At 39.6% G+C, this 24,197-nt stretch overlaps 1 protein-coding gene across 2 annotated transcripts in view; it reads right to left on the reverse strand.

Moving 5' to 3' along the window:
• PTPRR (protein tyrosine phosphatase receptor type R) overlaps positions 1-24,197 on the reverse strand; it is a 138,990-nt gene that overhangs the window by 15,763 nt on the left and 99,030 nt on the right. For both annotated transcript variants that reach the window (XM_064419500.1, XM_064419501.1), the window contains exons 7-10: positions 14,893-15,079; positions 9,507-9,591; positions 3,664-3,743; positions 1,477-1,614 (exon numbers count right to left, since the gene is read on the reverse strand). In XM_064419500.1, the coding sequence (XP_064275570.1) occupies positions 1,477-1,614; positions 3,664-3,743; positions 9,507-9,591; positions 14,893-15,079 (490 nt within the window). The remainder of the gene's footprint in view (positions 1-1,476; positions 1,615-3,663; positions 3,744-9,506; positions 9,592-14,892; positions 15,080-24,197) is intronic.

Consider the following 24,197-nt stretch of genomic DNA (forward strand, 5'->3'; position numbering starts at 1 on the left):
CCAGGCACAACAATGCCTATAAACACCAGTGCCTAGAGCCTGCGTAGCTCAGGTAAACACAGAGCTTCCTGACATGATGAAAACCACTGGGCACTTCTTTCAAGTCATTCTTCTTACACAGTGTCAGATGTGAGTGTTTAAACAGTCAGCATTTCCTCAGTGAAAAACTTACTCTTTTGGTCTATTAGCCTGGTTGATTGTTGTGCTTTTATGATTAATCCTGAATGTGGGACTCTGAACATGTCTTTGAACAGTCTAGTGCAAAATGGCACCTGGCTTGGGAATAGGTCTTGGGAGATTTTCAGGACCAACCTACTTTTCATATATAGTTTCTTAAAATCCCCTGGATTTTAAGTTCATGTTAGAAGTCCAAGCTCATGCTGAGAAAGAGGGAAGCAACAATCAAGGGCAGAATAAAGAAGAGTATGTCTGCTGAGTGCACATTTAAATGGAGCAGTGAGTTTGAGCCCTGGGAATGCACTCAGGTCTTGGTCCTTGATCACTCAGACTAGAAACTTTGCCCAAATAAACTCTGTTGCTCTACCATCATGCATCTGAGTTTGAATAGCAGGGGTGTGAGGGGAAATACAGCCCTGGTGCTTAGGTGGCTGTGTGCTGAGACATGACTGAGGCACCTACCTGGAGTTGGGAATCGTTACTAAGTCTGGACTCAAGAAATAAGTCCATCTCCTTTATTTCTGACTCTCTCCTGTACACAAGCCCTGAAAACCACTTCTTTAACATTCAGTCTTCCAGAACAGGTTTTGTATTGGCCTTCTGCATGAGAGTGATTTTTGTTCCTAATTTTTGGTAGTCAGAAATATGAGCACTGGCACTATCAAGGAAAGCCTGACAAAATTTTACATTATTACTAAATAAAGATATTAAAGATATAGTTTTGATGCAAAGGTCATGGAATGCAAAACAGGCAGGTAGCTGGCCATTAGCCACTAAAATACAATTGTCGAGTCTAATTGATACCAAGGTAAAACGTATTGTTTCCATTCTGTCTAAGTTCCTCTGTGGTGTTGGCATCTGGGAGCCCAAACTGTATTTCTGGGATGGTCCGGATTTGTAACAATGGGAATGGATTAAATCCCTGACATTATAGCAAAGTGCAAATTTCAGCCATGTCACGAAACTGCTGATCATAACATTAACCATCTAGTCTTTGTATATCAGAAAGTAACAAGAAGTACAGAGGTGACCAAAAGATAAATGAGGTGTTTCTTAAGAAGTTAGAAACCCAACAGCAGAGATCTAGAAAATGGAATTCTTTTTTGAAATACATAATGTCTTACAATGGCTATGCTATTACACTTGAGGTATTTGGCTACCTCCTCATTATTTTTCACATATCTTATTAACAGACTATTTAAGAAACAGTTATCTGCTAGCTTCCTTCTGTATCTTCTAAAGTCCCTTCTATAGTATGCAGCCATAGGAATAATTTCTCATTTTTGTTAGTTGTCATACCTCATTTTTTTCTTTCAGCTTTGTGATCATAACAATGACAGGGCTGTCTTCTTGCCAAACCATCTGCCAGAAATCATTCACGGTATTAATCATGGGTCCCTGAGTTGCAATGAAAGCCTTCTCTTTACCTCCATATCCCTAGTTGAGAAACAGACACAAAAGCATTTACTTTAAATTCATGTGATCAATCAATATTGCCGGTGAATAAAAGAGCAGAAGGGGCAGAAAAATAAATTTGAAATTAAAAAAAAAAAAAATTAACTGAAAGAAGTTACAACTAAAAGTAGAGCAGATCAGAAATTTTTCAGCAGAACAGTTTTTTCTCTGGAAACCAATTTAATGAACTTAAATGGTCTTGAGAATACAACAATTCCTCTCAAATTTCCATGCTTACTTGGCTTCTTTTAGCTAACTCCATTCTTCAAGTTATTGGGACTTTCCCCATCCAGTGGCACTTTAATCTATAATTTAAATTGCAGCAGTGTTTTCCAGCTAGTTTATAGTCAATAAGCCACAGGAGAGAAAAGAAGAACTATAAAACTCATAACGACAAAGACTGCTATACGTTTTCTAAGGAAGACGTGCCTTTATGAGACTTTATAGGAAGGACAAAGGGAGTATAGGGAGTTCCAAGACACACATGAGCATTCAGGAGGTCAGAGAAAGGTCAGGCAAACAGTGGGGAAGCAGAAGAGAAGGAAAGACAAGACAATATGGGAAAAACAAGACACACCTTCTTATTTTTGTGTGAAAAGGAGAAACTATGATTTTGTGCAGGGTGCCCAACAGCAATGCAGGAGAGAGCCTGGCAATGTCTGAAGGGAATGAGTGAATGGAAAACAGCATGAGGTAGTGTGGGAGCCTCTAGCCTTGGGTCTTCCTTTTGGGAGCCTTTCTCCATGACAGCTGTTACTCATTGCATGAACCAGTGGGATAATCCTGAGCTGGCACAAACTGTCCTCCAGCCACACACCAATCTGCCTGAACATGCTTTGTCCAAGCCAGGTCTGTCAGGATCCCAGCAAGCCCAATGATTTTGTATACATGGATGTGAAATTTCATTTCATTGCTGGGTTGCATTTTTTTCCAAAACTGCTGACAGTTCAGTAAGAACTGGTGTTAGTAGCAAGAGGAATCATCATATGTGGGAGTGAAGGGTGGTGGCACAGGGAAAAGGGAGACCTCAGAGGACTCAACATATGGCCTGTTTTTTGGATATGATGTCATTGCTGTCCAAATAGAACCACTCTGCTTAGTTACTTGATGATGATGATGATGTCTTCATAAGAAATGCTGAAAGTACAGGATGCAAAGTGAGACAGGGTAAGGGGCATGGTTCTGTGTACCCACATATTATGCACTGTTAATCAAAGAAGCAACATAGCTGTAGAACTCTGTGGCCAAACTTTCGTTGCACTATTACCTTTATTCCATCTGAGGGTCTGGATAATAACTCTAAGGGAAGCATTAAATTTTGCAGATAGAGGACTACACTCCTAAAATATGATTGAATTAGTTTCTTTGTGGTCTATTTAGCATATACTCTGTCATGAGTTCTAGAACACTCTGTGTGCAGGTGTGTCTGTCTGTGTGTGTGATCAAGGACTGCAGCATACCTGTCACTTGGAAATACTGCTTTCCAACAGGGTTCATGCTTGGTTATGTCATTGTGTCATGTGACCGGTATAGGGAGTAAAATATAAATGGCTGTGTTGTGGGCACATGTGAATATTTAACACGTCTGTTTATGTCTTTTTTCACAAACTCATCACAGCATTTATTTAATTACTTAACTGTTGATTTCAGGACTATCAATTGATATCTTTAAAGTACTGGTGTCTGTCACTCTTAAAAGGCAAACCTGTTTTCTTTCCTATAAGGCAGTAGGTCAATATGAAGCAGTAAATACCAAAGTAAACAGATAGTAATTAATGTGTTTCTTAATGTTTATTGTAATCTATTCAATTTTTTTTTTATTACAACCATTTCTGTACCTTCATGACCGTATGGTCTTTGTTAGAAATGGCTTAAGAAACTATTTCTATAACACATATGTAGACAAAAAGATTTGGAATTATCAATGAAGATGGGTAACAATAAAATAAGTGGCATCTTGGCAAAGCCAGCTATTCACACGACAAATAAAATATTTTCTCAAAAGTACATGAAGAGTGTACGTTTACTTACCCTAATGTAGTTAGCATTTATGTAGGTACTCAAGGAGTCAGATGGATTTTTTGGTTTCAAATACACTCTGCTTAGAGGATCTAAGAGCACAAGGAAGATGGAAATTAATAAGAAAACCCATAGTTAGAAGATTTCTAAAGAGAATCAAAGACTTTCTGAAAGGAAAAAAACTACTGTTATTTGGGGTTGTCAAGCAGTAAAGAATTACGCACCAAATTCTTCCCTCTGCAGAGGATCATCACGTGTAACTAAGGCACCCTGTACTGCACAGTGCTGGGCTGTGCAGAACCATCTCAGAGCTGTGGGCACTGAAGCAACACTGTCAGAGCCAGGCAATGCTCAGCGAGGTCGGGTCTGCCCGTGTGCCTGCGAGCTGACCTGCCCAGACTGTCTGTGAACCTTGTCCTATCATTGCACAGTGGCTCATAATTACACCAAGCCCTTTGAACTTGACTGTGGTACTTTGGCCTGAAGCTGTAGTGTTCAGTGGAATAGTTGGACAGCACTGGACAGTTGGACTTAAATTAAGAAAATATTCCTCTGCCTGGGATGAAATAAAAGGTATGTGGTTTATACCAATTTAAGTTGACTGTAAGGGGCTAGACTAGGTAATCCATATTCTTCCCTTCAGTCCTGTGTCCTCATCTGACACGATTTGTGACCATTCATGTGTACTGGACTGGAGACACAATGCCAAAATACAGGAATATTTTCCATCACACTCTTCTTTCCTTCAGTCTTGGATGTTCTAGAATGGAGTGGAGGCCAGTTCTATTGAGTAAAGAGCTGAAGGTTATTAAATCACTCCTGGAAAGGAAGGTTTTGCTTCTTCATTGGTGATGATGTGACCAGCCCCCTGCCCTGCCCCATCAATACCATTTTGGAATTAAAGCAGCATATTCTCAAGTATACAATGTAACAGAAAAGGGGAAGCAGGTGGAGAGCAAGATGCCCATGTTGTGGCTTTCTAGGGACACACTTTGACTTTCTTCACACTTTTTCTGACAAAATTATTCTGCTACTACAAAATGATATAGAAATATTTCTATGCTGAAAAAAATCTTTTATTCTGGCAATTTGTTTAAATACTTAGTTATAATCAGCAGGGTTTTTTGACACTATATAGACACATCAGTTTGGAAATAGTCTCTGGATAACTCCTTTGCTGTGTGCAATCTAGACAATGTATATATATGTGGGCACTGAGCTGTAAAGAGATAAAAAACACTGTTTAGTGTGTGGCCCTGCTGTTTACACAAAAAAATATAGAACTGATATATATATACATATGCTGCAGCAAAACCTAGTATTTTCAGAGTTGCTTCTGGATTTCTTTTGTGACTTTTCAGCCTGCTCCTAAGAACATGATAAAGCCTTTGCAAACCAAAGGAAGAGGGGGGATGATCCCAAACATACTTTATGTTCTTTTCCCACTGGAGGTCACAGGAGCACCTTGGACAGGAGCGGAGTCTTTGTAGAAGCCAGGATGATGTTTTTTAAAATATGCAAATGACTGCATGCCTTCAAAGTCTGCACATGGAAGTCTTATCTTCTGTGGTTAATAGCACTACATGAACCCTAATTAACTTGTGCTAAAATATCTTTGTACTAGCTTTCCTAACTTTTTTCACTTAGAGCTTTTTTTTTCCCTTAACAATATGAGGACAGGAAACCTCTCATTTCTTTTCAGCACAGTGGTTATTAGCCATTTCCACAAATGCCTCAGGCTATGTGGCCTTGAAAAAACACCCGCTTCCTCTAGCTCACACAATGCCTCTGATTCTGGTGTTGCTTGACCCCTACCTTAAAAAACCTCTTCCAAGCAGACCCAACATCCAGTTTAATTACTATGTCTTGAGATAAATCCCTCTGTTACTAGGGAGCAGCTAAATCAGCTTTGCAATTTCTGAGACCTCCTTCCAACTCCAATCAATGAAACAAACACTGCTTCCGAACAGGAATCTTTTATAAATTAGCAGTTATAAATGATCAGTTATGAAATAGGCAAGTGCTGTAAACTGAGCTCTGAGAAGAGGAAACCCTGAGCAATGCTAAAGATCCAGACCCACTAGGCAATCATCAGACACAAATGGAAGTCATTAGCTTCCTCCTGAATGACAAATACCTTGGACATAATAATTGTATCCTTAAGGATGGCAAAATCTTAGAGTCTGAAGCTACTGCAGAAAGACAGATGTTGACTGCAAGGCTGAATTCATCAATATCTATAAAGCATCTGAAAATGCACTGGTGCTGCTAAACACTTATCATTACTAATAAAATACGTCTTCTATTGTGTTAACCGAGGCAAAATTACTGCTGTTTTTCCCATGTATTTAGGAAGTCTGGAATAGTTCTCTCAGTAGACTAGAAGGTGCTTCTTCTAACTCCACCTTTAACAAATTAATGTCCTGAATTGATAACGTTGGAGGAATAGGAGGGTGTCAAAGGGACTGTAACTTGCCTCCATGAGACTGCCTGGTGCAGGGAACAAGCAGGGTTACATGGCAGCAGTGCTGGACAACCTCCCACCATGCCATGGATACTGGAGGATCATTCACTCTGTGAACTCCATTGGTGCTTTCATTAGGGAGCAGAACTGGAGCAAATATGACTGTTTGTAGTCAGGACTGGGGAGTGAAAAGGAGCTCAAAAATTTCAGCATCAAGAGAATAGTTTTCCAGCATCTGTTTATATGCTTTCATAATAAAGTACTTTGATCATATGATTTAACATTCCCCTTGTCTTTAGTGGAATGCCAGAGCCAGTGTTAGCACAAGTACTTCAAGCAACAGATTGTGGACTTCTAGGTCTGACCCCCTAAGTAGTTTCTATCTTCATGTTAGTGTGAATCTGGTATTCTGCCCAGGTTGTTTTTATACAAACTTTTGACTTAAGGTTAATCTTCAGAAAGGGATAGGGTATGGTAAACTAATGGATGTGTTGCACATACAAAGATACCACAGAATAGTGTTAAACCACTTGCTCCTTTGTAAGCAAAAGTCCATGCATACTCTGAAATACCACAGGAATTCTGCTTCTGATTTGAGATGAAGAAGTGAGACAGGAAGTAGGAATGATATAGGGCAGAAGGAGTAGTGGAAGATATAGGAGAGGATAGTAGGAAGCTGAGGTCCTGCTGCAGGGACAAGTAGTGGGGGCTGCAGGAGATTAGCAGGCAAACGTGAAGATGTGTAGTAAGAGGATGAGGAATGAGCAGCAGGGCTGCTATTCTGCCACAGGAATGTGGCTGTGGTGAGAGACTGAGAACTCTGTGTGCAGGACTGGAAACCTGCTCAGAGGCGTGAGAAATACTGTAGATGGGTGGCAGAGGGGATGCAGCTAAAGATACAGAGCAGGGCTTAACAGGAGCTATGGGTGGGGCCACAGTCAGGAGGAAGGATGGAGAAACACTGATCTTAGGGAACTGCTTAGCCACTCAACTCTGATCCCACTCTGGCCCCTCAGTAGTTGAATTAGAATATTATTGTAACACAATTAACATTAGAGAACTTAAAGTGGCAGCCTGGTGTTTGCATACGAGTGTTGGCTATGTTATACTGCAACTGAAACATCTGCCATAGAAATGTAACATCTCCTGTACTTTGTAGTTTTCCATATAGAATAATTTTCAATAGGCATTAATTGTATTTCACATGAGTGTGTCTGACTGGGTGTATCTGCTAACATAAACCTGCCCTCATGCACCCTGTCATGGAATTATCTCTCAGAAAATGAGAATACCCACTACAGCATAGAGGGTGGAGCTGGCAGGACTGGGCATTTTTAGGATGTCACTTGTCATCACAGGTGCCCCGATTCAGGAGACGCACCCAGTGCTGGGAATGGAAAAGCTGATGCGGGTGTACAAAGCAGCAGGTTGATATCATCTGAGCAGGAAACCAGGAAAGCTGTTCTATTTAATCACTCAATTTCCAAACCCTCTCAGACTGGGTGTGGGGTGCACGAATATTTATTATGAGCATGTGCCTTAATCCTCAAAATATCTTCAGTGAAAAAACCCGGTGCTAGCACACAACAAACCTGATTTCTGTCAAAGATGGTTACAAAGTGCCTGTCAGTGAGTAGCTGTGGTGCACACCAGCAGTGTGCTTGGACTGAAAATGTGCCGTGGAGATAGTGGCACATCCTGGCTAACTGGAGGTGAGGACACACAGGCAGGCAGGTTCTCAAAGCTCATCAGCATCGAGCATGGCCCAGCTGTTGTGTCCCAGTTCAAAACACTTGCTGCAGTGAAATTGGACTCATTGCATTTGCAAGGCTTTGCTGGAGGCGAACCTGATGGTGGCTGGGGCAGCCTGGACATGAGATGCTACGGGAAGGGAGAACTCCTTCCAAAAATCTGCCAGTCAGGCAGAAGGGGGCTGGTGATATCTTGTCTCCGCTGCAGCAGATGGCAAAAGTCCTGCTGTCACCAAAGGGGTCAGGATTTCACCCTCTGTGTACATCCTGTTGACACTGGGCCAGACTCTAAGGGATGCTGAATTGTCTGATGGTATCTAACTTGCATATAGTTACCTTCTGTCTTTAATTGTCTTCAATATTTCTTGACTGAACTCAGATGCACACAGCTATTGGTTGCAATAGATAAACTAAGTGAAAATTTTACTGGAGATGAAGAGAAGCAAGGACTCCACACAAGCTTCTTTCCCAGCTACATATCACATTTCTTAGATTAATCTAGAGACTGAAGGCCATCAATTTTCATTAGATTGACTGCAAGGCCTTGGTGTGATATGAACAAATTATAATGTTTTCAGGTTTGATGAGAGAAACCTCATAATTGAAGATGTATGAATTTGAGTGACTAACATACAACATAGGCCCACAAGGATATTCTAGAGATGTTTAGAAAGTCAATTTCTAGTTGATAGGATATGTTGTCATTTTAAAAGTATTCTTCATTCCAAACCTAAGCAAGGGATTTACATTTTTCAGTGGGAATGTTCTGTAACATTTTGAATCACTGAAGTTTTTCACTTTGGTGATGCCAAAAATTATAAAAACTCAACTATTTGTGTCTATATTTAGTGTAATGTTGAAACTTCTGCAATCCATTTTGAAACAGAATACAAAACAAAATGTTCAATAAAAGAGAAATGGAAGATCTCATTATCCAACAACAAATGTTATGAAAATAGCTGCATTTCAGAGAAACATGTATTTTGAAGGAAAACTATTCCACTGAAAAGTTTTCAATCATCTCCAATTATAACAAAGCAATTGTATGAGAAAATATATACAATGAAAATACAGAACCAGTATAGCAAGGCAGTAACAAGTTAAGAGCAATGAAGAGGCAGCACTGTGTCAGGAGTGTAAACAGATTTCCACAAAGAGAGTTTAGTGCATGAAGAAGAAAAAAGCTATCACCAGAAGATCTTTAAAGATGGAAGCCCACTACAAGACAAGACAGGTTACACTTGCTTTTTGTAGTCTGGGTTTTTTAAGTCCCAAGTATCCCAGAGAGAATTCAGTGGCTGCAAGATGGGCTATGATGAGGAGCTACTGCAAAGCATGGCAGACCTCACTGTCCCATCTGCCTGAGCTGCCTTTCAGAGAAAATCACATATGCCAGGCTTGCCCTTTCAGCACGTGCCTGGGATGCTGCCAACCTGGGTAGCTACTAAGGCATCCAGTGAGAGTTCTGCATTTGCCAGTCCTACAGCACTGGGCTTCTGTTATCTTTCTACATGAATTAGAAATACAAGTATGAATGGGTACACATCAAGCAAATATAAATACAGTTAGATTTTCACAGCAATGCGTTCTCAAAGCAGGACTAAATGTCATAGTAGGAAATCATGGGCTAGCTCACTTACTTGGCAAAATCGTTTTATAGCGGTTTTTAGTTCCATGACTCGGGATGTCAATTTCTTTGGGATCCACAAAATTCATTGGTATTTCCTATAAAAAATAAATTAAATCAGACTGATGTTTCCAAAGGAGCCATGCAGGAAATTATCACCAGAAGGCCATCTGCTGTTACACAACTGTCTCTTAACATCAAAGTCATTAAGAAAAAAAATGGTTCCCACCTCAAGCCTGTCAACACCCTTCCTTTAATAAACACAGGGAGTTGCATATTGAAGGGGTGACTTCCGAGGAACACTTCTGATGAATTATTAAAAAAAAAAAGTTTTTATGGGATTAGGACTAAGGTTAAAATGCACTATAGTTCCAGAAAAGTGGAGTTCAAAAGTACAGTGCTGTGGCAAAAAAGAGTAATACTTTACATAACTGGGGCAGAAACTTTAAAAATAATTAAATATTAATATATGGCAAATATTAAAAAAAATTGTGGTAAGCCCTCATCAATGAAATTCAAAGACCTCACTTGCCTTTTATTTAAACTACTAGAATGAAGTGCCTTAGTCTTTTGAATTCAGACTCAAAACTAATAAAATTTGAAACTATTTCTTTTGCTTCTCATTTTCAGCTTTTAGTGACTGATTTACATTGCAGATGTGCAGGTAACTAATGTGACAGTTTCCTTTAAGTTTCAAAAATACACAAATTATAAACTCCTCACAAACTTAAAATTACTGTTTTTCAAACTGTTTGTCAGCATGAAAAGTAAAAATCCACAAAATTTACATTAGACAAAATGTTTAACTTGGTTTAAGGGAGAGTAAGAAAAATTTTGATTTTGAGTTCCTGAAACAATGTTTGTAGAGTTAAATAAAACCAACCCTTTAAAAATGGCAGGATGAAACAGGCAGGAGTTGGTTTTCTTCCATGATTGTGGCAGATGTTTTACCAACTAAAATAATCTGTCAAAATCACATCAAAAATGCTTCAGTTCACTCAAATCTTCATTTTTATGCTGATAGTTTTTTTTTTTTTTGGCTGCCATTATTTAAATTGCCTTAGAGAAAGCAGGAATTCAATCTTCAGTAAATTAATACTTCTACTTAGAAGAGCAGTCATAACTAGAGACTTGGAAACATCATGCTAGCCTGGGACATTTAGCCTAAGAGACAGTGGCATATTACGTAATTGCCTCTTAGAGACACACAGGAACTTGACGAGGATCTGTTGGCTTGCATCACTGGAAAAGGATTTACTTAAGGATCTTTCTCCAAAATGAGTTGGTTTCTACTCTAGAGGTGCAGGTTTAGCCAGTACTTTGGTACAGCAGAGATGCATGGTCTCTGTCCTTCAGACACAAGCTCTGGTCCTGCCCAGCATGGCTGATCTCTGCAGGGATTTTTTTTAAAGGAACAGGGATGAGGCCTCTAAAACCTTGCCAAGCAGGCACCCAGCAGCAGACTTTTACATGGGTTCACCAAGCAGGGGAAGCTACCTTCTCACTTTACTGCTTGAAGAGATGGCAAAGTTAAGTAAAATTTAGAAAGTTCATATTGAAATGCTGTGATTCACTTCACTTCCCAACTTGGCTTTCGAAAATCTTACTATGTGAGGTTGCACCTGTGTTGATTTTTATTTTTCTGCCTTCTCTGCCTTATGCCCATGCATTTCATGGACCTTCTTTCTTCTTCCCTTCTCCCTCACTCAGTTTCTTCCTTAATCTCTTCTTGGTCTTCAGCTGGCTCCTCAAAAGAATGACTTGCTGTGTCAGGCCAGCCAAAGTGTTGCTGCTAAGATGCACCTTTTTTGCAGGTACTTCCCCCAGTCCTTTTTCAGATTGTGTACTGCCATCCATATGATGGCTGTCCTAAGTTCAGGATCTTCTCACTTCTAAAACTTCATTCTTGCATAAACCTCATGCCCACTGCCTCAGGTCAAACCATCTCACCTCAGTCCTGTGTCTAATGCTGCTTCCTCATCCACAAAACTACAAAATGAGCTCCCATACCCTCCTCATATTCCCCTCTGGCTTCTACTGTTTCCCAATGGTGACCTCTGTTTGAGACTTACCCTTGGCCCTTGGGCTCCAAATTGTTCCAACTGGCTAACCTAGAGCTTCCCTAGCTCAGTTCTGGCTTAGTACAAGCACCACGAGCACATGGCCTCTGAAAGGTTTCTGTGCTAAACTATGCGCCAAATGAGAGAGAGCAAGACACTAAGCTTGTGCTTCATGGGATCTCTGTCTGTCAACGACAGAGACTGGAAAAAGATGCATGAGGAAGAGTCCTCTGCCTGCCCAAGAAGTGGTGGTCGGTGAGGGTCTTCCAGATGTGTGGCTGTCTCCCTTACTACGGCTGCTGAAATTTTTTAATAGTTCATTATTTGGTGAGTACTGACAGATACAAAAATGCCACCAAGTTGAAAACAGAAACACATTTCTTTGGGCCAACCGGGACCATTAATAACATTAATCACTTACATCCTGTAAACACTTTCTAATCAGTGGTCTCCTCCCAGTAGTAAGTACTTGTGAGTCCAAGGGCACAGACAGAAATCTGACAATACACCGTGGATCACAGCCACAGACAAGTCACTTATTCTGAAACTGGCTGTGAGAAAAAAGAGATTATTCCAGAAAAAAAAGGTCAGGATAATATGGTGATAACATTCCTGCTAACAGGGGAGCAAATAAGCCCAGCAGACTGCAAATAGCAGGAACATGTGCAAACTAGTATATGAACTCTGTAGCTGTATAAGCAATATATATATAAAATTATTTTATTAAACATATATATTTAAGGAAATAATTGCAAATAATGCATAAACTGCACACATTCCCCTGCTCAGTCACTTGCATGCAACTATAGATGCATATGCATATTGTTCATGGGATGGTTTCTCTTTCTGATACCTTCTAACAACAGCTGTTCTGGCTCATATTAAATTTTAAATGCTATTCATACACTTGAAGAGGTATGATTTGGGTCTCTGAAAGCATTCAAGAAAATGTGGCAAAATTTAGGAAAATTCAGGCAGGCAGTCATTATACTCATCCCTCCTATTTTTGAGGACCTAATGCTTTAGATTTAATGGTCAGGGACTTTCCCATGCAGGACTGTATTTTTTGACATTTGGGTGTTTTGGGTGCTGGGTAAATTATGTTTCTTCCTCCTTGCAAAACAGGTACATTCTCCCAACCAAATATACCCTTTAATTAAGTAATGCCCCTTTAATTGTTAATGAAAATAATTGAAGAACTAAAAATAACGTGAAACTGCTCATATTTTAATTTTCCACTGAAAACTTTAAACACTTCTCTATTTTTTTTCCATTTGGAAGTTTGTCATGAGAGCTAATAATTGTAGTCTCTGGAAGACTGCCTTACTGTATTTCTTTAGCTAGTTAAAATGAGCTGTGTGAGCAGAATGGCTGAGGGTTATATACTGCGTTCTTTGCATGCCTCAAGTTCCAACTTCAGCTATTATCTGGAGCTAGGAACACAGCAAACAGATACTGTTCAACAGCTTCATCTTAAAACACATTTTTAAAAATGCTTTAAAGACAGAATAGATGAGTCACGACCTTTTCAATAAAATTCTGTGGAAACTGAATGGCCAAAGCCATGTTGTGCCCCCCTGAGGGACAAATAAAATGTGACTCTGTCTCCCCAAAGCTGTGCACAACTGCTGTGTGATACAATTCGGGTAAACAGGATTCTGTGAGGTGCCAATTTGTCTGCACAAACTGTCTCCTAACATGGGGGGCTTAGGCATGATGAAGTTATTTCTTCTGACTTTCCTGCCTAAGTAGCAGAATGGCAGAGAACCTATGGCATAACTGGTGATAAAAGTATGCTGGATGATTGTAATTTTTCTGTCTACACTGTCTGTCTGTGTTTTGGTAGAAGAACTGAGGGATTTACTTTTATTAAGCAAGTGACTTTTAATAAAAACCTTGAATTTTAAAGGCAATTGAAAGGGCTGCTCCATAGGTTGCAATTATTCATAATGAAAAGCTATTTTTACAATAAGATGGCACTCATCATCTATTGATTCACATGCACAAATTGGAAAAAAAAAATGAAACCTGAGGGGTCACGTGCTCTGTCATGTTTAATTTTAATTCTTCCAAGTTTCTCTGATTTAGACATCAGATTTCTAGACATACAGTTCGCTGGATCAATTCTGGAACCTTTCCGAAAAACTGCTACCTTTGGCCCTCTGACTCCTCAGCTGCTGAAGCACAACTGCTACATTACACCTCTCCAGTTCTCCTTTAGGATTCCTGGGTGACTATTAGCTTACTTTTATTAATTTTATTGACTTGTTATGGAATCCCTTGCACTAATGCTTCAATATCAGACAGCACTTCTACTGATCTGCTTGATCCTATCCCTGCCACAGACGTAGGAAATTTCCTAAGTTCTTCTAGGGTCAATGCAGATGCAAATAATGGAGTCACTCCTCACCTACTGGTTCAACTTTATACCATTTTGATCATCAATTGATCTTTGTATTCTTAATAAGTTTCATGCTTTTGATCTATTTAAATATGAAGTTATGATTTTTTTTTAATTAAAAACCTTTTTTGCCCTGGCGTACTCAGCTTTCACATTCAAGTGGCTTCAGTTTATGCTTTTTTCTACTTCCCTTGTAAAAAGTGTCTCCTTTTTTTCTGACAGCTTCTTTCATCTGAGTGTTTTGCAATACCAGACTTTTTCAGGTCTTCTTAAAGTAATGTGTTGTAATGTGTTTTCCCTGACTAAGTTTTTCTGCTCTGACTTTTTTCCATCTGGCCACTTGGTTCATTTTAGATTCTTACCCTTTTTACTAATAAATACACTTGTAAAACACTTCAGGGTTTTTCTGTCTTGAGTATATTAGGCTGCCGTATGGCATGCTTGTTAAAGGTATTTTGGACCTTGGGAAAGAAGTCCCTTTTGGACAGGGACTGTGGATGTGTGTCCCTATCTGCTCCAAAAAATAATTTACGGTAACCAAAAATTTAGTGCTCAAATTGCAAACATAGATGGTGTTTACATGGGAATAAACAAAATCTCCAACTATGACTGTGTTTTCATCACAGTCTTTATGATCTCTTTGAAACTGTCACAGTGTTACAGTTCTGACTGTTTGCACTGTAGCTCTATTATAATACTTAGCTTGTCTATGATGGGACTTCAGACCAAGAGAAATCTGTATCGTCCATGGATATAACTGACTGACTTCTCTGTCTTTAGTGCACAAACATAAAACACCACCTTGAAACTATCTAATCTGCCCTTTGGAAATGATTTGAACCTTGACATTAAAGTGTTGCCCGATGATTTTTTCTTCACAGTTTCTGTTGTGCCACTTATGTCAAAAATCCTCATTTCAAGCGTGTTGTTAAACTCACCATGAATTCTGTTTGAAGTAAATGAGAACATCTCACTGCATCTCGAAGCTGCTGCCGTGTCAGGACGCGGCCAGCTGACTGCAGGTATTCCATGGCTATTTTTTCTCGTGGGGTTGGCACGGTGACAAAAGGTTCAATACTTCCCAAGCTGCTCATATCCAAAGTCAGTGAGACATTGGATCCTCGTCTGCATTAGAAAATAATTCAAACGGTTATACAAGATCTGTGTTACTGTAAATCCCATACTCATGAAGCTGATCCTGAGTTATTTATGCACCCTGACTTTCTCTATGGTCACTGATGGATTTGGACGTGCAAAGACTGCAAGACTAGTTTCACTGGTACCACTAAGCAGACAGAAAACCAAGGACATCCTACCTCTTCAATCTAACAACCAATGCTGCAAAAACGTGTGCTGGGGGACAACTATTTGAATTATTCTTAGAAGCAGATACAGCTCCCTATATGCTACTTTATCGTTATAAATGTAAAATGCAAAAGTGGTATCTTGGTAAGGAAGAAATATTTCACAGAAAAAAAGTACAGGGGATAGATATATTTCTAACTGATACACATAAAGTGTGAAATAAATTTACAGTTATGTCAGGTGCATGTTTAAGAATTTACTGAAATTAAATATACATAATGGAGCAGGAAAATTTTATAAAAACAGCAGTAATAAGTGAAAGGCAGTATAAACATTGGGACTACCAAGACAGTAGACAATGTCTCATACTAGGTAGAAGGGAAGGGAGAGGCAATAAACCACAATAAATTATTTCTGTCTGAGGAGACATACACAGGAATGGTCATAGACTTAAAAGGGGCTACTTGGAAATGCCAAACATCTCTTGCAGGACTAGAAAATTCATAACATTTCCATTTCTACAGGAAAATAAAGTTGGATTCAGTAACAACTTTGAGCCACGAAAATTCAAATAGACCACAACTTGTATGGGTCTTGGTATGAGCCCTACTCTTTTTGGGGCTTTCTTAAAACAATACTTAAGACAACTGGCTTTTTTTTTTGTATTTTCAACCCATCAATCAAATATTATCTACTCAACCCTTAACTTTAGGCATATTGACTGCAAAAAATCCATGGTCTGCAAACTGTGATGACTAAACACAAATTTATAGGCATTTATCAAAGCTTTTGTGTTTACTAAGCAGCAATCCATATAAGAGTGACAGATTCAGCTGGCTGAGCTGGACTACAGATGCCCAGCTCAGTTAGCATTTACCAAGCAGCTATGCACATATAGAGATATGAGAACACCAGTTTGATTCCTACCTCTGCACATTATTGGCTTTCCATTAAGGTGTGCTTACAAGGAAGTTCTTTGAACTCTTTGTTATTTTATCATGCTTGGATATACACAAACATGGCATAAGATTGTCTCAAGTTTCTCCTAATGTCATCCTGCCAGATCGGTATATAACTCTACGCCTTCCCCATTTGTAAAATCCCATATGCCAATGATTAACTATTTACTGGATAATCTGTTATCCAGTGATTCCAATTTTTCTGCTGAAACTCTGCTTGGTTGTATGCATTTCTCATCTGCAGGAGAACTTCTAGGAGAGTGTGACTACACACCTCTCTGAACACTGGATGTTAAGATACAACAGTCCCTTTTACAGTAATACCACATATTATTATAATACAGACATCATCTGATAGCACCTGTGAGGCAAATGCTACTAATGTTGGGGGAATGCTTTCCTCTAGAGAATCACAGAATCATTAAGGTTGGAAAAGACTTCCAAGACTGGTGAGTCCAACCTTTGATTGAGCACCACCATGCCAACTAAACTACAGCATTAAGGGCCATGTCCAATTGCTTCTTGAACATTTACTCCACCATGTCCCTGGAAAGCCCATTCCAATTCTTTACAACCCTTCCAGTGAAACATTCTCCCTAACTTCCACCCTGAATCTCCCCTGGGGCAGCTTGAAGCCATTTTCCCTTCTGTGTTCCTGGTGGCTTGGGAGAAGAGGTTAACCCCCTCTCAGGTCATTGCAGAGAGCAATAAGATCTCCTCTGAGTCTCCTTTTCTCCAGACTGTAGATCCCCAGCCCCCCATCAGCCTTTCAAAGGACTTGTGCTCCATTGCCCTTCTCTGGACACGCTCCAGCACCTCAATGTCCTTCTTGTAGTGAGGTGCCCAGAACTGGACACAGGATCCAAGGCGTGGCATCACCACTGCTGAGTGAAGGGAGACAGTCACTGCCCTGATCCTGCTGACCACACTATTCCTGACACAGACCAGCATGCCATTGGCCTTCTTGGCCAGCTGGGCACATGCTGGATCATGTTCAGCTCATGTTGGCCAGCACCTCCACATCCTTTTCCACTGAGCAGATTCCTAGCCACTTTGCCCCCGCCTGTGGAGCTGCATGGGGTTTTTGTGACCCAAGGGCAGGACCTGGCATTTCACCTCATTGGACTTCATACAGGTCAGCAGATGCTTCAGTAATTTTATTTTAAATTAAGTGATTTGTATCATGTCAGTCTCCATGAAGAGAAATTACTCCAGTCACTCCCCTTTCACTTAGCAAAGCACAAAGCAATAATGTCTAAGAAACAAGACTAGCTGGTGGAATAGGTGAATCTCACATTGTGTCATTTTGTTCACAAGCCTCTTTCAGCTTAGGTGATGGGTGGGTGCCAGCAAGAGCTTTGCTGCCCAGGCCTGCAGATGGTAACAGTGAGTCAGCAGTGGGTGTCTGGCTGCCTCCAGGGGTAGATGGGGACAATTTCTGTTGGCACAGGGAAGTGGGTGGGGTATGATTCTGCTAATTGTGCTAGAAGGTAGGCAGAAGTGAAGTAGCATCCTGAGCAAAAAATGATGGGTAAGTGGTACATGCACAGACTACCAATACTGAGTGCTCTGTGCCTCGTGGCACAGCCTGCATGGTACTGGGGTCCCAGTCAGCAGTACCAGCACCCACACCCAAATCCAGAGCTGTGATGGTCTGGGAATTGGGCATACCATGGTGGCTGCTCTCAGCTGGACCTGCAGGAGGGTGCTGGCTCATATGCCTATCCCATTTCCCTGGGGACTGCACAGACTGTGGGAGACAATCAGTTCCCAGCTCCACACCACTTCTCAAGGAAAACATCCTGTTAGATCTCTCTGTCACAAAACCCTTCCACACAAGCACCTCTTCTGATCATGACTAGCAATTTATTCCACGGAAAAAGGCAGTCCCTAAAACAGGTGGCTCTGAGTGCATATATTGCAAATCCAATCTTTTGAAAACCATCCAGAAAACCATTGCACAGAAGAGCTGTGCAATGAATTTCTCCAAATCTGTTTAGGCTACCTTTGCTTGAGAAATGGGTAGCAATTTAGATTCAGACATACTTCTGGGAGAGCCTACTGGGATTTCCTAATATAGAGGAAAAGTATTCCCATTGTCCAGCAACAAAGTACAGTGAAAATGTTAATATTTTCTTTGGCTTTTACATTGTTATAACTGACAGTCTTGGCAACAGGGCTATTTCCTTCTTAAAAACAACAAAAAATACACCTGATCTAATTATAACTGTGAGTTTACAGCTTTTACCATTTATGGGGATTATTGATGAACACTTGAGGTCTTGAGGATCTTAATTACTCTGGAAAGAAGAATCAGTTCTTAGGTGCATATTTAATGCATTAAAAGGTACACATTGACTAAAAACTGAATATAAAGCAATCTTTTTAGAAGTTCATAAGAGGACAAACAATAGATCACAGAGGTAATGCTTCCACAAATATGGGTATCTCAAACAACTTTCTTGAAGAATTATTCTTCAATTAATAAAATTATTTAAATAATGTTTACATTCATTAGAAATGCTATAACCAATATTAGGATTGATCACACAGACTTCTTTATTGCATTCTTTATGCTGAGGAACAGGACTGAAAACAGAACATTTTGCATTGTTTTGAAAGATGAGGGAGGGCCTGAACAATCATGTGTTTGTACATTCTAATAGAAGATGCTTACAGTCTCAGGTCCTCCTCTAGACTCTTTGGATTCTCAATAGTTAAATTCCTCACTCTCTGTTAAAGAGCAGAAAGCAGAAAGACGTCTCTTCTCTTTTACTACCTGGATGGAAAGAGGTTACCTATTGAGCTCACCTTTTTCCACCTTACTAGAAGGGTCTGCACAAGGCCAGCAACAAGGAGGTACCACCTAAAACAAAGCCCATTTTTGGTAATTAGCACTTGCCTACATTAAGTTTTGAATCAGGAAATCACAATCAGAGCAGTGACACTTCAAGTCAGACAGCTCATTTTACTTGGAGATACATACATATGTATATCTATATATATATAAAATGTATGTATCTCCTGACTGGTATTTTCCACTTCAAATTAGAGTAAGGGACCCATATACATGGGTTTTCCCTTATTTCTCTGGGCCAAGCTTTTTTTTTCCCTTTTAAATAACTTTATATTCTTTATGTTCCCCATGTGAATAGTCTGGGCCAAATAAGAGATTTTGTTATGAGACACCTACCCCAGCATCCTCTCGAGGTTGTGTCTTGATGGGGAAGAGTACCGTGTGAGGAATCTGAGGAATTGTAAACATTGGTGACAACATTATATTAAAATTGTCAGGAGACTAATTCTTCTGAAGTTCCACCAGCTGGGACAGCCACCTCATCACTGGGTACGTGAATAAGTGCAATCAGGAAACCACTTGTGTCTGTGTATTGTCTGGAACCCCAGAGGGGAGTCTTACTACATACTCACAGACCTCTTTTCAGTTGGGTAATAGGAACAAGTTCACTGATGAGAATTCACCAGAGTATTTTAAATAATGCATTTATAGAAGCAGATTTTATTACAAGGCACAATTAAACAACATTCAAAAGCAATGTTTGTTTGAAAATTCTTGAAAGGAAGCTCCACCTGTCCACTTTGGAGGGCCACCAGGTTACTAAAGCCTTATTAAACATTAGTGAGGTCATTTCCAGGTCTTCTCTGACCCTAAAATTAAGCCATAGATTTGATTACGAAAATCCAATTGCCCTACACGTTTTCCCAGTTGTTTATTTGAGCTGAATAATTTCTTTAAATACACATGTTTATTCAGCACTCGTGAAAAGTGCAACACCCAGATTCCTGAGCCTCAGCCTCTCATTGTGTCTCTAGCGTTTTGGACGCAGCGGCGATGGCTGCTGCCCTGTAAGAGTCATTGCCCTCTGACCCCAGCACTGCGGACAGGGAGGTGCTTCCTGCTGTGCCACCACCCGCCCGAGCTGCTGAGCAGCCCAGGAGGAGCTGGGTCAGGCGTGTGGGTGAAGAAAGCCATCAATTAGCATGAGGAGCACAGCTGGATGCAGCTGCTGGGGAGGGAGTTTGCTTTCGGTCCCTGGATCCTGCCTGTACCAGGGAATGTTCCACAGGGCTACTCTCCCTGTCACTGAAGGGAAAACCACCACAATTCCCCCATGCCTTTTGTTTCTCTGGTGCTCACAGATTAGGCCTAGACATGGATGCTGAGTCTCTCACCTCGTGGGTGATCATCAGCAAATGCACTGCATACAGGTGGGGTTTGCTCTTCTGGAATTGCACTGGGAAAGCACAACTAGGTACAGCCTTTCCAGCACTTACTGCTGCCAGACTCCACCTGCATATCTAGTTTTATGTTTCAGTAGAGCAATTCAAAGGAAAAAATAAGTATATTTGGAAAAAAGAACAATGAAAAAAATACAGTTCTCCGCTTTCTTTCTGCTTTTAGCAAAAGAGCTAAGAGAAAACATGGTCATGTAGATGAACTAATGTGATATGTAAAATGCCAATGAAGTGTGAAAAGTACAGTAAATTAGAAAAGGACTGTTATTAATCCTCTATGCCAATAGAAAATAAATAAAAATAGGAAACTTTGACTTCATCAAGAAAAATCAGCATTGAAAAAGGAAAAGTAGAAAAGCAGAAGTACAAAGAGGTTAAAATAATTTTTTCAAATGACTGAAGATATTGGTGTTTTCTTCCTGCCTTGGGCAAATAGTAATATGGATCATCTAATAAACAACTGAGATGTTTCTTCACAAATGAAGATTTATAATATCCATTACAGACAGTCCTGAGAAGGTTAAGAGGACTCTCATTTGAAGCAACAATTTGATAAGTTTTCAAGTAACATTCACAGTACTGTTAAATAGTTGCTTTAACACATAAGGACAATTTTTATATTTTTCCAAAATCCATATATATGATTCTTGCGCTGTACTTGCTAGCCTGAAATATATATCGACCAATTGCTGCTGATATTACTGGATATCTTGGGAAAGTAGGGGTGAATGAGAGTATGGTTACATTAATGGGTGTGATAATCTCTTGATTTTCTTCTGAGCATCAGCATACTACCTCAAACAAATCTTCTAAGAATGCAATAAAATTCCATTATTGACCATCCGAATTTGAAATATGAAGATTCATTTTTCTTACATTTACATTCTTTCCTTGAAATGTAGAGTTCTTAAGTTTCAATTTTCTGCTGTGCTGCAACACATATTAAAGAATATTTTAATACAAAACCCCATGAGTTCTGATAATATACAATACCCATTAATGTAATTATCCTCCTCTTCCTTTCCACAAAAGTTAATATCATTATTTATTAGTTTGACAAAAATAATGAATTAAAAATATTTAGGTAAGTATGTGAATGTCTTCCTAACACATAAATATTTGCACATAGTATTTATTGCCCATACTGTACTTCTAATTTGTACACTCCCAGGTGCCCTATAAAGCACTGATATACAGAAGCTTGGCAGACCCACAATGAAAACTCAGCTTCCCAAATGCTCTCTGCTTCACCTGCTAATAATTCTGGGTTTTACTTGAACAAGAGGTGTGGCTTTTAGGAACCACTCTGACCTGAGGTTGTCGACATTTTCAACAAACCAAACCTGTGTCACACCCCAGACTGAAGTACTCAAAAATCAGAAGGTGAGATCAATCAACTAACAAGGCCAAACACGAATTTACTTTGCATTATGACCAGTCTAAATTGATAGAAACTGAAACCTTGAAGGATCTTTTCTGCTCAGCTTATGTCTGGTTATTTTACAGCTACTTTATTACGCATAAAAACAAAAAGTTCAGGACCTTAGATCCACCTTCAGCACTTGGGTGTGCAGTAAGTCAAAACTTGACCTTTCCCTCTCTCCTGCTATCTCCTGACATACCAGTGCTACTTAAAACATCAGAAATTACCTATTGACATCTTACCATGCATGGGAATAGTAAATTTCTCTTTTTGTATGGGTTCCTGGCCTCATTTCCAAAACCTTATTCCTCTCACAGATAAACATTCCTCCAGCTCTGATTTTTCCTCTCCAGAGAGGAGATCCTGGACAGATAGGTATTAGCCCAATTTTCCACAAACATGCTTAACAATTAAACAGTTAATATCACTGATATTTATATTATTTCTACTCTGCCTTGCAGATATCTGTACCTGAGACAAATCCTGTAGCCATTGGTGTAAGCAGCCCCATCTTGCCAAACCAAGGACCTAATTTACAGAGGCTAATTGGATAGATCACTGAAGTTAATACCTATCACCTGAAAGCCAGATATGGAATATATTTAAGCTCAGGACTCTAAGACAGGCAATAATATGAAGTATGCGATTTCTTGAGAAGACAGTCTGCTATTCTGTTAATGTTTGCTCTGTCACACAGTTCTCCTCATAGTATTCGAGTGTTGTATTTTTATTTTTCTCTATTTGTCACACTCAACCCTGACGTTTTCTGACTTTAAGGAAGGGGTCTGGAAATGATGACAGTAAGATGTGTACCTACTAGAAGAAGAGGGATATATGGCTGCTGTGAAGCAAGACTTCCAATCCTCTGTGGCCTCCCAGCTATAAGAAATCTCCTGACAGCATATTCCATCTCTCCCTGAGTCAACAGAAACAGATCTAGAGCCTCAGCTCTGAAGTTTAAACAGTTTTTTCGAGACCTGGAGGCATTTAATATTCTCTGCAGAGGGTCTGATCTTGTTCCCACAGCCATGAGTGAGAGGAGACCAATATATCTAGCACTAAGTTGCAAACAATTCTCAGGATCTACTCACAGCTCAGCAGGTCAAAATGAACTGAGGAAACAGTTTTGACAAGTACTTCTGGATTAAGTTTTAAGGAATCAGTATCTGGTTAGGACAGGAATGGCTCAATATCCTGTAGAGGAAAACAGCTGACATGAGTGTAGTTTCAACTTTCCCTCTTTTAATCAGGCTTTCTAATGTTCTGCCAATTCACTCCTGTTCTGCCCTCGATAAGGCAATGCTGCTCAGCCACGGGAACTGACTGTTCAAAAATGAAAAGCTTAAACTGCCTCCCATCTTTTCCTGTAGATTAAATTCTACAGTCAAATTGCATTTTGTCACGCAAACTTACATCTTCAATAAAATTTGAATGGCAACATAAAGCTCTCTTTCTGCTTCATAGTCACATATATGTGTCTGCAGCATGAGTGAAAATTGAGTTAAATGTTCAGAAGCAAAAATAAATGAAGATGCAAATTTGTTGTGCTTATTTGAGGTGTTTATTCCAGGAGCTGAACAAATGTTTACCAATTAATGGTTAATTTTCTTTACATGGTAGAGCTTTAATTGAATGCAGTCTTGTTTATTACTATTCTTATCTGCTTTCATTGCAGCATTGCTCGATGTCATATGGGAGGCCTCATTGCACAAACTTACTGGATGACCTGTTCTCTCTCTGATTAATGCATATGCCCATTTAAACCAAACCAAAATGAATATAAGCAAAACAAGTTAAAAGAATAGGAAAAAGGAAAAGCGAATAGGGAGTAATAATAATTGACTGCTAGGGCTGCACATATTAAATAAATGCACAACTTAAGGAGCTCAGATAATGCATTTATTTAGGGTAAGCCAGCAAGGACTGCTAAAAAAAAACCCCACACATTTTGTCTGCTGTATATTTTGCTTAAAAAATAAGAAAATAAGCAATTTGCAAAATATTTTTGTCATACTTGTATAACTTTCCCCTCTATGCTTCCAGTTCATAAGTACCTCTGTGAGACCCTGGAGAAGCTGTAGCTATATACCACCATTGCAAATTTAGCTATCTTATCCAGGTGCAAAGCCAGATTATTTTTCCCAGAACATACAAGGCTCACTTCTTCCTGAGCACTACATTATGCCTAGAGGGTGCTTGTCTGCATTATACAGAGAACAGCCTATCAAGGAAAACTGATCTAATAAGTGAGGATGGAGAGATACAACACTATAGCAATAGCTTCAAGGAAGTGTTTTTTAAG

This window comes from Passer domesticus, chromosome 5, assembly GCF_036417665.1.
Source record: "Passer domesticus isolate bPasDom1 chromosome 5, bPasDom1.hap1, whole genome shotgun sequence".
NCBI lineage: Eukaryota > Metazoa > Chordata > Aves > Passeriformes > Passeridae > Passer > Passer domesticus.